The 16,214-nt window shown below is 43.9% G+C and overlaps 1 protein-coding gene across 1 annotated transcript; it reads left to right on the top strand.

The window, feature by feature from the left end:
• The first annotated feature begins 7,968 nt into the window (after positions 1 to 7,968).
• LOC149861054 (claw keratin-like) lies at positions 7,969 to 9,689 on the top strand. The gene is made up of 2 exons (XM_090051635.1): positions 7,969 to 8,080; positions 8,578 to 9,689. Exon 2 carries the CDS (start codon positions 8,602 to 8,604, stop codon positions 8,995 to 8,997), a length of 396 nt encoding a protein of 131 aa, XP_089907761.1. The 5' UTR covers positions 7,969 to 8,080; positions 8,578 to 8,601; the 3' UTR covers positions 8,998 to 9,689.
• The last annotated feature ends 6,525 nt before the right edge of the window (positions 9,690 to 16,214 follow it).

Genomic DNA, 16,214 nt, shown 5'->3' with positions numbered 1-16,214 from the left:
AGCCTGCCAGCTGTCAAGGAGATCGGTGCAGGGTTCTGAGGCCCTGCACCTCTATCTGCTGACAGACAAAACTTGTGACATGGGTGCTTGTGCAACTGTCTGTCTTGGGGCACAGGGGGGACGGGGATGGGGGGACTACTGCAGGCCTGGCTGCTAAGCTACTGTGTTACCAGTCACCAATTAATCATGATCCACTCAGGGACCAGGTCAATACACAGTACCTAGCTACTACATAATGAGTTAATGAGCATGGATTAACACCTACAAACCCACAGACTAAGCAGAGGAAATAGTCAATACAGACAATCAGCTGGCCCAAGACAGAGAAAGTCAGTTGCATGAGCACCCATGTCACGAGTTTTGCCTGTCAGCAGCTCGGAGTGCAGGGCCCCTGAACATCCCTGCACCAATCTCCTCGACAGCTGGCAGGTGTCACAGCGGGGGCCCACCATCCCTGCAGTTTTCAGCCTGCTGCGCCTTAACATACACAGGGTCATCTATGTCATGAGTTTTGTCTGTCAGCAGCTTGAGGTACAGTTCCCCATAAACCCCTGCACCTATATTCTTAAAACTTGGCAGGTTTTGTGGCCTCAGAATGGGCCACCACCCCTGCGGTTTTCACCTCCCAGTAGTGTGACATGAGTTTTGCTTTCAAGAATTTGGGATGCAGTTTACCCTGAACCCCTGCACCGATCTTCTTGAAGTGGCAGACTTTGTGTTCTCAGAAGATGCTATCACTCCTGCAAGTTTCATCCAAATCAGACAAAAAACAACAAAATTATAGATATTTCATTGATTCCCCATTATACCCTATGGCCGGATCTCTGAAGTGGCTCCGAAGCTTTCCAAAGGAGTTGAGAAGCTCCAAACTGCTTCAGAAAGCCTAATGAAGCCAGCACTTCGATCTGGACATGCTTCTTCGGACGCTGAAGTGTCCGCAGCTTCTCCAGATCCAAAGCATGGCCTGAAGCCTCACACAGCACTTCTCTTTATTGCTCTCTGTCTCTGGGTTTTATTTCAAGATAACGTAGCTGTATCCTAAAGCATGAGAGTGCGACAAAGGAATGGCCAAATCAGGATGTATCAGAAATATCTTTATTACTGAGGACATGCAACAATAGAAACAGGGATAAACTATAAGATTGTCAGTCACACTAGAACAGAATCACAGAACGTACGGATGGAAAGGGCCTCATCATGTCATCTGTCCAGCCTCCTGCTCCAAGGAAGGACCAACGCTACCAGATATTTCTCTGGGCTGCTCTTACAAATCTCCAAAGAAAAGCATTCCATGACTTCTCCAGGGCATCTATTCCAATGCATGACTATTCTCACACTTACATTTTGCTAATGTTTAACTTAAATCTCCTGTGTTGCAATTTAAGCCCATTACTTCATGTGCTATTCCCAGTGGGCATGGAGAAGAGTTTGTACCCTTCTTTACAGTACGCTTTTTGTATTTGAAGGGTATTATGTTTTCCCACAGTGTTCTTTTCCTCTAACAACAAGCCCCCACTTTTAGCTATTCCTCCCCAGTGATGTTTACTAAACTTCTATACATCTGTGCTGCTCTCCTCTGCATTTTCTCCAAGAGGTCTATGTCTTTCTTGGAGTGTGGTGCGCAAAACTGGATATGCTCCAGCTGAGACCCAGTGCTGGAGGGAAGGACTAGTTCTTAGGTCTTATATGAGACACTGTTGTTTATACATGCCAGTATCAGGATTGTGGGGTTTTTGGCAACAGTTTGACATTGGTGATGCCTATTCAGTTAGCAATCCACTAAAACCCCTGAAAAATTGCTCTCTAGCTAGCTACTCCCAATTTTGTATTTAGGGACTTTTGTATTTGCACTTGTCCTTACTGCATTTCGTACTATTTCCTTCAGACCATTTTTCTGTTTTGTCAACATAATTGTGAGTGTGGCACTGTGGTGTAATGGTAGGAAGACTGGGTCGGGGAATTTTTTAATTTATTTTGGCAATAATGGTATTGGCATGATGAAGGACAGGAGAAGTGGGACCAGGAAAGGAAAACCAGAAAGCCCATATTATGAGGCAACGTATTTTTAATGAGAAAGGAAAGTGGATTATGGCAGAATAAAATGATTCAGGGCTGCACTCTGTCGCCTGATCCAAGGTGAAGGATTTCCCAACTGATATGCTTCTTTCTGTGGCAGCCATCAGTGTTGATAGTCACGTGTCTTGCTTGCAGCCAGAAATAAATGTTGAACTTGCATGAAAAGGCCCGATTCTTCTTGACCCTAAAGTTCCTCTACAGCTCTTAGACAAGAGAAAGAAGCCTTACAGTCAACAAAAAATGCCTAACTTGAGACCCTTGTTTCCTTCTTCATGAAGAATTAGCCCCACCATGCTAGTCAGAGAAGAAGCAGATAGCTGAGAGAATTAGCAGGAAAAAGCAGATTGAAAAATAAGGCCAATGTGCGTCTTTCCTAAGCGATGAGCATTTACAACCACCAGGGATCCTGATGAGAGTCATCAACACTCAGCACTTCCGAATGCCAGGCCCCTAAGCTCAGCCATGAATCCATATCCTCTTTTCTGTTTCCTGGTTACTCTATAGCTATTCCTGCTGGGTTTAACATGGCCCACAGCTTCCGTTGATGTACCTACTGCCCCACTGGGAACCTCCATAAGGGTGACCAGGACCATAGGAGCCCCCCAAGCTACTTCCACAGACAGGTGCCGCTGAGGAGCCCACAACACTTTCTTGAGGGAAGGAGGTGATAATGGGTCCTGGGAACGTCACAACCACAGGTGGAGGGTAAATCAGCACTTTGGAATCAGGGCACTGCCTAACACAGGGCTCATTGCAGCTGTCAGCAATTGGCTGTGGGGCAGCAACCCCGCAGGATACGGCGGAATTGTTGCACACATTTGTAGAGCAAGCCATCTTTCGGTGAGGATGTTAAATCTGGAATAGAAAACACAGGGTAGAACGCATCGGCGGCACGAGTGCCAGCTGTGTTAGATGTTCAAGGCTCTGATACTGCAGAAACAGGGACAATACAGCAACAAGATCAAGCACACTCTTTCTGTTTTCAGAAAATAGTGCCCATCTATCAAAAAAAATCAGCAATGTCTCATTTCAGTTGTTATAAATGAAAGCCAATATCAGCCATAGATATCTAGGGTATCTACCATGTCAGGGAGTTAAACCCTATCCCTCAGCAAAAATGAAATATTGAAACTGGCTGAGGGGTTGGCATAGGAATGTTTTTAAAAGACTCTCGTTCAAAGATGTCCTATATGAAAATGTTTGTAGAATGCCATTTCCAAAGCTCCAGAAAAAAGCTCACTTCTAGAAAAAAAATGAATGGGAAAACATCCACAAAAATTCCAGTGAAAACCTTAACCCTAACCAGTGAAGCCTGCATTTAGCAATGCTTGCAACTGAACAGCAAACATAGAAGGATTCTTATATGGAGGGCCCCCTTCAATTGTTAAGGATTTATGTTTTTGAAGGATCAGAAGTATCAGCAAGTCACATTTTGTTAGTCCTAAAGAGAGGAACCAAAATCAGACTTACCCAGTTCACGGAGAAATCAGAGAAATGGTTAGAAAAGTCTCTGGTCACAAGAGCCTTTATATACACTCTTAGATTGCTGGAAGCCTATGAGACACCCCTAGTGTAAGAAGTGTTAATTAGGTTCTAAACAAAATTTGCTGGATATGTAACTCCTCTAATTATCGTAACTCTTGTAAACCATGGGTTGTGATTGTTAGTCTGTCCCCTGCCCCATAAAATGCAACATGCCCATTACATTCTGCAGATCCCTTCATTTCAGGACATTATAGCTGTTATTCATTCTTTGTATCATGCCTATGACCTCAGTGGGGTTACAGGAAGAATACGTATGTTTAGCTCTGTTTTCATAGGGAGGTTGCTCTGAGGTGTATAGAGAGAACAGTCTACTCTAGGGATTAGGATGTCGAGCTTTGTCCTTTAAATCCATGCCCCTGCCAGTTCAGGTGATAGCAGTGCTTATCTTTGCAAAAACTAGGAAGGTGGGGGGATGCTTTAGCATTTTTACATCATCCTCCAACACTGGTTGGATCTGACGCATGTTGGAGCCAATGGGACTCATTTTCACGTGAGAAATGCAGCTAACAAAGCCCCGAGGATACAGAAATGTAACAATTATTGTGATCTTGTCCATAAGGGAGATGGCTGAGGGATGACTTTAGCCTATTTCAAATGAATATCAGGACAAGGTACAAAGACGTCTTTGGAACATAGGACTGAAAAGGGCTCCCAAGCCATTAACTCCAGTCCCTTGCATGTGTAGGCAACCATTTATTCTTTGTATTCAAAACACTGCTTCCTATTTAGCAGCACATCAGCTTCCTGCAGTCCCTTCATAGCATTTCATGATGTAAGCTGTTGCTTACAAAAGCGTATGCATCTCTGATTTAGTTAGTCTGTAAGGTGCAAATCTACCCTGCCTTCTGCCTAACCATTTATCCAAACAGTCCTAGGCACTGCTGTCTGACCCCTGTCACAAACCACAGCTGGTAGGGACCTTATGACATTAAAACCAAAGACCCACTAACAGCCTGCCATAGTAAGAGGAGATGGATCCAAATCACTGTCCCAAATCAATTCAGCTGAATCAGATTCAGAGATTCAGCTGCTGCCAAATCAGCCAAATCTCCAGATCACACAGGCCCCATCCCCTGCCTGCTCTCCTAGCCCTGCCCAGCCCTAGCTCCCAGCTCTTTGGGGAAAAAAAGCCCCCAGTCACCAGCTGCTGCTGTGCAGGGGGCAATCCCCACTGCCCCACACTGCATGGCGGGGATTTGTCATGAGCCCCCCAACCCCTGCCCATTCTTCCAGCCCCACCGCTCCTCCATGGCTGCTCTGCCTGCCCCAGCTCCCAGCCCTTTAAAAAAAAAAGCCCCAAACTCACTGGCTCCTGCCAGACGGGGTCAATCCCCACTGACCTGCACTGGGTGGGGGGCTCTGCCATGAGTCCCCAGAAGCCTCAAAGCCAGTGCAACAGCTGGTGAGTTTGGGGATGGGGGGGTTTTTGAGGGGGTGCGGGATTTAAAGGGCCAGAGCTGGAGCAGGTGGGGCAACCATGGGCAGGGCTAGGAGAGTAGCTGGGGGTTAGGGGGCTTGTGGCAGAGCCCCTCATGCAGCTTTGGGCAATGGGGGGCAGCAGGGACCACCCCCCCTGCATGGCAGCAGCTGGTAAGTGGGGGCTTTTTTTTAAAGAACTGGGAGCTGGGACTGCACTGGGCAGACATGGGGGGTAGGCTGGGGGAGTGGGCAGGGGTCGGGGGTGCTCGGGGTGGCTGGGGGAGCAGGCAGGGGATGGGGCCTGGTGGGGGTCCCCCCATGGGCCCTTCCCCCCTCCTCCAGCCCCCTATTTATCAGCTCAGAGTCTGGGTCTAGCTCCCTGCTGCAGCGAGCAGGGACTGCCCAAATCACTAAAGCTCTCCGATTTGGAGAGCTTCGAATCAATCCGGACCTTTTAATTGGTTTCCTAATTCGATTTGGATTCAGAGATCTGGCCACTGAATAGGGGCAAATCTCCTCCAAATTGAATCAGCACCCGAAGCTTCACACAGCCCTAAAGGATAACCATCCTACAGTGTCCAGGTATTTTTACAGTACCAGCTATGTGCCCCCAAAGTCAATTAGCCATTCCCTGAATGTCAAGGGTCTAGCTCACGTGCCTTTAAAAAAATGGGAAAAGCTACAAAGCTATTTTTTAAGCAAAAGAAAAGACCGTGAGGCCCAAATAACGTCTTATTTGATATGACAAAAGCGGTGTCCATATCTTTATGCACGTTGGCATTTTTGTCAGTTCGGGAGCTCTTGGCCATCAGAGACATTCCCAAGGATCACTATGTGGAAGTGGCTCTCATCGATCCCCCAAATAATTAGAAGAACAACATGTGAGACACTTTCTGGGATCACATACCCCTATATTAAATGAGTTGTTTATAAATACATGACAATCTATTACCATGATCATGATAAAGAATTTGACCTGTAAAAGCATTAATGAGTGTTTGAAATGTACTTTGATATCCTAATTACTGAGGTAGCCTCACAACCCTCAGCATGACTGCTGTTATCATTATTTTACAAGCCAACAGATACAGGCGCATGGAAGTAAAGGTCACCCTGGAAGCTTATGGCAGAGTCAGAAATAGGGTCCAAGAGTCCTGACAGCTTGTACATATGAAAGACCTTGGCCTCATCCTGTTTTGGATTTCATTACAAGACAGCAGCCTCGCATCTTAGCTTCCTTGCCTTTCAAACATGTCATTTACACAAGTGTAGCTTTGAAAGAGTTTTATGGTGTGTTAGGAGGGACATCTCAAGGCTCGTAACAATGCTGGTTGTCATATAGAAAAGAAAGAGCTTTCAAATTGGCAAAGGTTAATACGAAAGTTTCCATAACTGATCTATTGTGATACAAGGGGAGTGGATGGATGGATATTCTTGTTTATGAAAAACTGAACACTGATTTAAACCCTGATTTGTTACTTTGGTGAGGAATATGCTAACTGCATATTTAAGGGTAAGCATGTGAAAAAGCAACTGGCAAGAACAAAATCATTCAAATTAGCGATGCATGATGGACAATAAATAAAACCGAATGTCATAAACCATGACTTAGAAGCTGGGTATTGGGGGGGGGAGGTGTAACTGAAATTAGAAAGATTCAGATCCATGACCCAGTTGGAAATGTACACACTTACTACTCTTTTAGAGAATTATTCTTATGTGTAAGAGCGACAGGTGGAATATGAAACAGGGATAACAATACTCATGCCAAGCATTCAGAGGTAACTTCACAACTAAGGTTTCCAAAGCACTTCAGAAACACTCATAAAGTTTCATAATCCAGGACACTGAGTTAGCGCAACTTTATTAGTTTTCCCAAGAGACTCCCAATTTAGCCAATACTTTAGAGGGCAGTAAATTACCAGAAGCGAGTCACTTTGCAGACATCAGCAGGAACATGTAAGCTAATGGAGATATTCAGAAGGAAATCATATCACAAGCAGCAAAGCAATAGTTTCCTTGAGCAGTGGACCCAAGATCTGTTACTCAAAAAACCCAACAACTTAAAAACCAAACTACAACTTATAAATGTTACTGGTACCTTAAATGATAGATGCAAGTGCTGGAAATCCACCCAAGGTACAGAGAAAAGTTCAAGTGCCTTATGAAATTACCAAGTGGTAAATGGAATTAATTTTAAACAAATCTGAGATGTTCAGAGTTCAGCCTATCATGTGAAAGACTATAAATTGCTGCCCTATTTCCCTTCACCCATGCCCTCCAATACTGTATGTCTCTGCCAAGAGGTTTTGTCTGACTCACTCTTAAACCAAAAAGCTTTTCTTTATCAACACAGGATGAAATTAATTGCCAGCCAAAAAAACAGCACAAAGATCTCTGCACCATTTATAGCTGTGGGTAAACTGTATTTTGAAAGTTTAAGCGGGATTATTTTTATAGTATATGGGTCTTGTATCAGGCCTCTGCCCACAGGGATGAAAGGACCTGATGAAAAATCCAGTAAAGTCAATGAAGCTCCCATTGATTTCAAAGTACTTGATTACGACCTGTTTGGGATGCTGGGCCTAAGCACACAAAAATGTCTTCCTCCTTCCTAAGAGGTGCAAAAAGAAGCCGAGGAGACCCCTGATTACACATTACCTGGTCATCCTTTGTTTGCCTGAGGCTCTGAATCACATTAAAAGAATTAATCATAGAGTCAGCTTCTTCTCTGGCATAATCCACTGAGATCAAATTCATTCCTGGGACCATCCCACTGGCCTATAAATTTTAGGAATTAAAGGATGCAATCTACACACCACACTGCATGGGGCTGAAAATATACTAACAACAACATGAGCTACATGTCTAATAAATGTGACTTAGCAACTAATTAGGACCTGACACACACGGTTTCTCAGATCCCCCAGGCAGTCTACAAACTGTATAAAAGTACTCGCAACTCACAACTCTTCCAACTGCTGCTCTTCACTTCATCTCTTTGCTGCCTCTGGTAAATCCACTTCAGCTCCATCCCTTTGTAAGTATTCAATTCAACTCATTTTAACTTGCAGGGGAAGACAACACAAATATTTTCTCATTCTTGGTACTATCTATTCCATTCCATAAAGACTCTTCTTACAATTAATCTGGACAAGCTACAGGCTTCTGAACCATAGGGTGGGATTTTCAGACCTATCTGGACACCACAGTTGGGTTAATTCTGGGGGAGAATTGACTTCTTACATTCAGAGTATATAAGAGACGGAGAGAAGGGGGCAAAAGGCTGGGTAGGACTGGGTTTAAGGGTGATGGGTGCCAGGAGTGAATAGCTGGTGTGACATGAGAGAGAAGCAAAAATTAAGGGTCTGATACACAATGCTGAGTATTCTAGCACCTCATTTGCAAGCTACTGGAGTTCCCAGCCAAGAGGCAGGCCCTGGGTCTCCCTCTCTCAAACGAACCTAGCTTTTAAACCTCTTATTCAACCAATAGTTGTGCCTGATCTTTATCATTTTTCTCTGCCATTTATTTCAGATTTCTTTCCCCAAAACAAAGAAAATGGCTTGCTCTCCAGCTCTGAGCTCTGGCATCTGCGCCAGCCCCTGCGGGGTGGCTGTCCCACAGCCCATCTCTGACAGCTACAACGAGCCGTGCGTCCGGCAGTGCCCCGACTCCAGAGTGGTGATCCAGCCGCCCGCGTCTGTTGTGACCTTCCCTGGAGCCACCCTCAGCTCCTTCCCTCAGGACAGCTTTGTGGGATCCGCCGGGCTTCCTCACCTTGGAGCTGGATTTGGGGGCAGCTTCGGGTCCAGGGGCTTCTACAGCTCCCCGGGCTACACTGGTGCTGGGGGTCCCTATGGCTATGGTGGATTATGGGGTTATGGGGGCCTTTGTGGTTCTGGGGGCTTGCGATGGGGCCACAGGTACCTCAATGGCAATTGTGGACCATGTTAAACCCTGAAGGAAGGGCCTTTGAACAAGGAACAACCAGGCAATGACATGCAAGATACAGATTTACGGCTAATCTCTGGGACATGGCTTTCAGAAATGCTTAGCTCCTACAACTCTCGCTGAAGTCAATGAGAGCTGTCAGTGCTCAGCATCTTAGATAAAAATAACCCTTCCTCTTTCGCATTTCTACTTTATCTTAGAATTATGAGTATTTTCTGTAATAGTGTCTAGCTAAGTATTTCTTCAACTAGTGATGCTGTGAGCTGTGGCATGAAGGATATTCACATCGCTCTACTAATGTAAAAGATGTTGGTGTCTTAATGCAATCCACATTCTTTTACCTGCCTTCACCTCAATGCCATTTTCTATCGTGTGAAGCAAGTCTAGAGACTTTGGTGGCTATGAGAATTAGTCTCTGTATGTTACATCTATTGTTTCTGGCTTTGTAGCAGAGAATGCATAATAGAAAAACTGTTTAGTCCTCTGCTTTGGCCTTGATCAGGGTAAAGCAACTTACAGTGGTTCAAAGGGGTCTTGACGGTCAACCTCCACATCAACAAAAATGAGTGAACGGGTGAACAAATGAGCTCATGTAAAATGCATCTCTTTGAAGCAAGTAATTAATTGTAGCTCATGCTGTAACCCCGGAAATACATAATTCTGTTTACTCTGCATTAGTTCAGACTGCAATTGTCTATTCAGTTTTCTTCACAATAAAAATTATGCTGCATCTTATTATTGGCCATCTGGATTTTTTTCCTTCTTTTTTTTTTTCTCCTCCACTATTGTTTCAGCTTTACATATTGCCAAGGCCTTATCTGCTACATGCAGACAAATTTTGGGTTCTTCTAGTGTTCAGCGTCTAAGGTAATGCATGCTGGAACCCAGTTTCCAAACCAATTTAGAGTGCTCATAGGCCTCACGGAGTGCATCTTATCTACACATGCACTTTAATGCTCCTTCGCCTATTTTAATACACATTAAAGCATTGCCACAAAACATGCTCCATAGTTAATGCACATTAAAACAAGCTAATGTGCATTTTCCTAGTACCTCACAATGGAGGGCTCCTACACATGTACAGCAGCCTGCTCTAATACACTGGAAATCCAGCACATCAGAGCTGTCTCAATGAATCAGATTTGCTGGAACATTGACCCACTCCAGCAGCTGCATGCATCACGTGCATCAGCATTGCCACGTGTCTCTGCACTGACAAAATGGCAGGGGTGTGCTGTGAAATAAAACATGTCTGATGACCTTTAGTTCAATGCACCCCACCACCATTTTTTCAGCACGGGGATGCATAGCACCGCTGATACACTTGATGCACAGGCGCTTTTAATTAGTGCAGCCTAGCAGGGCATCAGAAACACATGTAAAAATGCCCAGAGTGACTAGATTTAATATGCATTAACTAAAGGACATTAATGCATGTGTAGCTGTGCCCGCTAGATCCAGAGGGATGTCTGTGTAGTTCTAAACCTTCGCTCAGGCACATCTTGCTGGGAACATAAAATCAGTGGCAACTTTTGAAAATACTGCTCTATCTCCTTACAGAACTGAGCAAATAGTTCACTGACTTAATCTAAAGTAAGTCAGTCCACATCTTCCCTCTGCCATTTCACCATGAGCTAGCCATAATCCTGTTGTTCATCCCCGTGTCAATAGCCCTGTTTCCATACTAGTAGAGACATCCCCAATGGTGTTTAGGATGGTCATTGCTTTGGTTCCCCTTTGCAAGGTATTCTGATGTCTTGAGGTAGGAGATTATAGTTCAGCCAGTAGAAGGTTCCCTCCAGGGATCCTGAATGCTTCACTTCCTAACCACAAAGTCAATACTGCAGACAACAATGTCAAAGCCTCAAGGTATCAGTTTTCAAAGAGGGCAGTAATCTCAAAAGGAAACACTTATTGTTAGATTTCAGCAGGTTTTACTCATCAGCACGGGAGGCATTTAGGGCTACTTGTTTACATTCCTCATTAATTGGATGGTGCATCTCACTGCAAAGTAATCAGCTGGTACAGTAATTTAGCAATCCAGACTGTGGTGCATACAGTAATCTATAGCAGCTGTCAATTGAGATGAACTCATTGTTTAGACTTGCTAAGCATGCAACCCCCTTGCCTCAGGGCATCTCCACTGCAAAACAATCTCATAACTGTCTATGGCTGGATTTGTAATACCTGCACCAGAAGCAGTTGTACTTTTGGCTATTGCTGGAGTCAGGACAGCACAGTTTTTCACCCCAAATTATACTCGTCTCCTGGCTTCTAATCTCCCCTAATTCTTCAATGTAATTTCCAGACAGAATGCAATAATCCACTCTAAAAGGCTTGAATTAGGATTACAAAAAATGTTACGTTTGCAGATACTATAACCAGGCCATGCAAGTATGAAGGGCAGGGGAAAAAAGCATCCTTAGGCAACAACTTATGTTCCTTAAATATAATAATTATTTGTGAGAAAAATGATAATAAACAAAATGGGAAAAGTTAAAGCAACTTTCAGTAGTATCTAGGGCCACTGGTAGACATTGCTCACTGCTTTCTAAACTAAACACAGTTCAAATCAAATTTCATTTTGAATTAAGGATTAATAGATAATCATTGACCCTCACAGCAGGGAGCCCTGGCTATACACTTGACAGTCCCTTAACAGCTGGAGTTTGCAGCCTGTGTGTGTGGGGTCCTAGTAATTAGGAGGCAATAATAAACCTGTTTAACCACTGTTACATTGTTGCAACCCAAGGTTTAGACAGTTATCTAAAGTGCTCTTCCAGAAGCCCTAATGGATGCAATGACCTGCAATAGATAATTAGTAATAGTCACCCTGAGGTGTTATTGGCACATCTGATTTTGTAAAGGCATTACTTTGTGCCTGTTAGCCTCTCTTGTGTTGCAAAAACCCAGTTGCATTTCCCTTGCCAGGGGATTGATATTTGCCATGCTTAGGGACTCATCTATACAAGTTAATTAATACAGTTTAAATTGCCTAATTCGAACTGCCTTAGCCTGCATTCACTTTAATCGTCATTCAATGAGGATTATTTCATTGGGATTGAAGACAAATTTTAATTTGACCTACAGACATCAACTTGAAAATAGTGACAGCTGGAGTCTGGATTAAACCTGGAAAATCATAACATCTATAAATGGCTTTTTATGTCAATATATAGGTGAAATGTTTGATCAGCAAAGTTGGCTCATTCAGAATCAACAATAAATCATTAACCTATTTCTCTAAGAATTATTATTGAAGCAATACTAACTAGATAAAAATGTGATTGATGGAGTCTGGCCTCACAGCATGACACAGGGCAGCGCTAATGGTCAGAGCATGGCATGAGAAGCCAAAACTCCTGGGTTCGGGCCCATTCACAAATTACCTGCGTGACCTTCACCTGAAAATAAAACCAGGATAATAATACTCATCAAGGATGTTACGAGGCTTCCCCAAAACAAAGGACTTCAAAGCTCTTCACAAGCACTCATTAATGCTTTACATGTACAAGGTGGTATAGTATTAGTTTGCTACTGAAATCAGACACCTACATGTTGAATGAGTGTCACTTAAAAAAAAATCACAAGTTCCCTCAAGTCATTCCCTCCAAAAGTCATCATTTCTAGCACAGGGATCATGAACTAATTTCTGTTAAAGAGTTGCTTTGTCTCTCTTTTTAATAAAAATCAGATTTAAAGTTTACAGGACAAATCCAGCACTAAGCAAAAACAGCACAGCTCCACAGGCTTCAAGAACTGAAGGCCATTTCCTACCACTTGAGGATCTTGCATATACTTCACATCATAATTTCCTAGGACCCTCCAGAGCTGTCAGTGGCCTGTGTGGGAATGCTAAGCATGAGGAATGAAGCTGCCCAGCTTGTAAGGAACTGAAAGGCTTAAATGTGAAGGAATTGACCCAAAATAAATTCTGGGCACGATGCAAAATCATACCATGCACATGCCTCTGAGCCACCTTTTTTATTAATTTGCTGAAAGAAGATCAAAGCATGTGGAGCAAGCTTCTTCCCTGGTGTAACTCCAGTGAGGTCAGCGGAATGAAACTAGGTATTATTTTGGCCAATAAAACATTAAAACCAGGTATTATTTTGGCCAATAAAATGTTAAAATGAAAGGAACTTGCTGGGTGTGCTAAACGTGTTGTTTTCAGGCAGATCTGGAAATAGATTTATAATCACAAATTAGAAGTAAAATAATCCCATCAAATGGAGATTTTGTGTATAGCATAAATGTTACATGGTAAGTAATTAGGATCTGATGCATAAAGGATGTCTCAGTGCCTCCAAGCAATCTAGGAAATGATATAAAAGCTCATAACTTTGAGCTCTTGAACTAGTTCTCTTGATTTATTCTCTGCAGTGGACTGGGTAAGTCTGACTTGTCTCAATCTCCCAATAAGTATTAAAATGTGATTTTGTTGATAGTTTTAAGACTGAATCCTAAAGAAAGACTCTGATAGTTAGAATTATTAGGTGGTTCCTTTCTATGCAAAAGCTTGGGTGGCTGTTCAGTTGCAGGCATTAGAAATTCAGGCTTGGATTTACAGAGCAACACTGGAGTTAAGGAAATATTTTTCCATCACAGTTAATTGGGGAATTGAGCATCCAGATCTCTGAAAATCTCAGCCTCAAACTTCACTGAGGCTGGAGCATATTAGCACAGCAAATATTTGAACAGTTATTTACTCAGCTGAAAGCAAATGGCTTTATGCCAATTTGAAACCACCTGGGAATCTGTACATATATTTCCATGGGATTAGGAAGATCAGATTGATTATATGTAACACCGGAAGTGTGGTTTTATGTCTGTTTTAAGGAGAAGACAGTCCTTTGCTAGTCTCCAGCAGTGAACAACAGAAGATAGTGAATAAGATGGACCCTGCTGATCCAATCTGGCTGTTCTCCTGTGCATGTGTGCATAGATAGCAGTTTTAAGGCCATAACCATAGCTAATGAAAGCTGACTGTCCTCCTTTGAACTCGGGTGAAAAGCGTTGCTTGATAACAGCTGAGGATCTGGCCTGGGAGGGCTTATTTGCATCAAAGAACATTTTATTTTAAACGTGTTAGCACTTAATAACTGACCTGTAAGATTTGGAAACCAGGGAGCTATACTGTGATCCTGAACTGAACTGGTTTGCTTAGAGCTAAGAGCTGTAGACCCAAGAAGCAGCATGGCAAGGCATGAGGGGAGAAGGGCTGGGGCCAGGGATCTCCAGCAAGGGTCAACAGTGTAGGCTTTCCAGATGAGGCATGCTGTGGGACCCAACTCACCACTGCCTTTCACCTCCCTGCCTTCTCTCATCACATCTCTCCTTGCCATAGCTACTATCTGCTCATACCCACCCAGGTTCAATCTTGACCCTCAAGACTGTGCTGAGAGCATCCTACACTGTCACTTCTGCTTTTTCTGTTTTCCCTCTGCTTGCCCTGTTCCAGGTGATCCTCCCTCTCATGAAGATGTCTTACTATGGATACCAGCTCAAGCAGCAGTGCTATGTACCACCTGGAGTGAAATACTCCTCGTGTGTCACACGGTGCCCCAAGCCCTCTGCCATGAAGTGGACAACACCCTGCACAACCAAATGCACTGAGCCCTGCATTGCCAAGAAGCTCCCAGAGCCATGTGCCACCACATGCGTCAAGACCCAGGTTGTGAGGTGCCCACTGCCATGCACTCCCACACGCCCTGAGCCATGTGCTGCAAAGTGCGTAACACCGTGTGCCACCGGGTACCTTGAGCCATGTGGCCTGCAGCAGCCTCAGCCCTTCAGCGAGGGATGGGAGCACCAATGGGCTCCCCAGTACATATGGCCATGTCCCACGAGATGCCCTTCAGCATGTGGTCCTGCCTACATGCAGCCCCCTGCTCAGAAGTGCACTGCCCCTTATTATTTCCAGTGGTCCAACAGACATGGCTATGGGAACTGCGGACCATGTTAACCCCAAAAGAAGCATCCTGCTTTTTCACTGGGCAATGAAAAGCAAGATGCAGATTCACAGCTGAGCTTAGGGGCATTGCTCCATAGGTACTGGTCACCCACAACCCCAGCTGATGTCAATAGGAGCTGGGGCTACTCAGCACTTTTGATAAAAAGGCCCATGTAGATCTTTCCCATATTTCCCTTTACCTTGAATAGAGGACTATGATTTCTAATGGCTTTCTAGCGAAGCATCTCTGTTAGTATCACAGCAGGCTTCAGTCTCGGTTGTCTTCAAGCCCCTGCATGACCACGTTGTCATTGTAAAAGAGGTTAGGGCCTTATAATGGGCAGCAATTACATTTACACTCACTTCAAGGCTCTGTGACATTGCTGGAGCGGTGGAAAGTAGCTTTAGTGTCAGTGAGAATCACACCCTGTATGTTCCAGCCACTATGAACAAGCGGCAGCTCTAAACAGAAGAGGTTTCATGGAGAAACAGTATTTAATTCAGGATGTATTGTGCTTAGTCCTACCTGAAGTCAACCAAAGGTTAAAAAATGCTCATTGAACATGATGGAAAGCAGGACTCAACTGCCAAACTCTAAAGCTTCAATAAAGATCATCTTTGAGTGAAATGACTCACCCCAGAGGGAATGGTCAGTGGACTGTATCTAACTGGAGCCTGGAAATATATGCTCTGTAGCTTGCATTACTTTATTCTGTACCACATATGCTCCTCTTCTCTTGCACATTAAAACTCATGTTGCATCACAGCACCTGCCTTCTGGTTTTGCTTTCCCACCCACCCATTATTTACAGTTTGCTATGGAGGAAATTTCCAGCTGAACGGGGGCAAGAAAGAAAGACACAAGATGCAGGAACAAGATCTTTTATATAGCGTTGGAGTGTTGTTGTAGTCATGTTGGTCCAGAAAGTATAACAAAGGCAAGGATTTTTGTGGGTAATCTCTTTTATTGGACCAACTGCATGGTTGGGATAGACTTAGGCAAGCTTTCAAATACACTGCTTTCTTCTTCAAGACTCCTTAGCTTTTATAGACCTGTACAGTTTGATATGCTGCAGAAAGGAGAGAAGCTGAGGAATAGAGAAGTGAAGTGGCTCATCTGTCAGGCAGGGGCATAGCCCAGAAAAAGTGGCAGATCCAAGTCCTAGTCTGATGCTCTGTCCACTAGGCCACTGTCCTGGGGATAAAGTTGCTCTGAAGAATGCTGTAGGGAACAGAGTGCCTGGATTACTACATATTCATTAAATAG

This window comes from Crocodylus siamensis, chromosome 6, assembly GCF_052110815.1.
Source record: "Crocodylus siamensis isolate JL-2025a chromosome 6, ASM5211081v1, whole genome shotgun sequence".
Taxonomy (NCBI): domain Eukaryota; kingdom Metazoa; phylum Chordata; order Crocodylia; family Crocodylidae; genus Crocodylus; species Crocodylus siamensis.
Note: the sequence above shows the minus strand (reverse complement) of the source record. Positions and strands in the feature narration are given on the sequence as shown.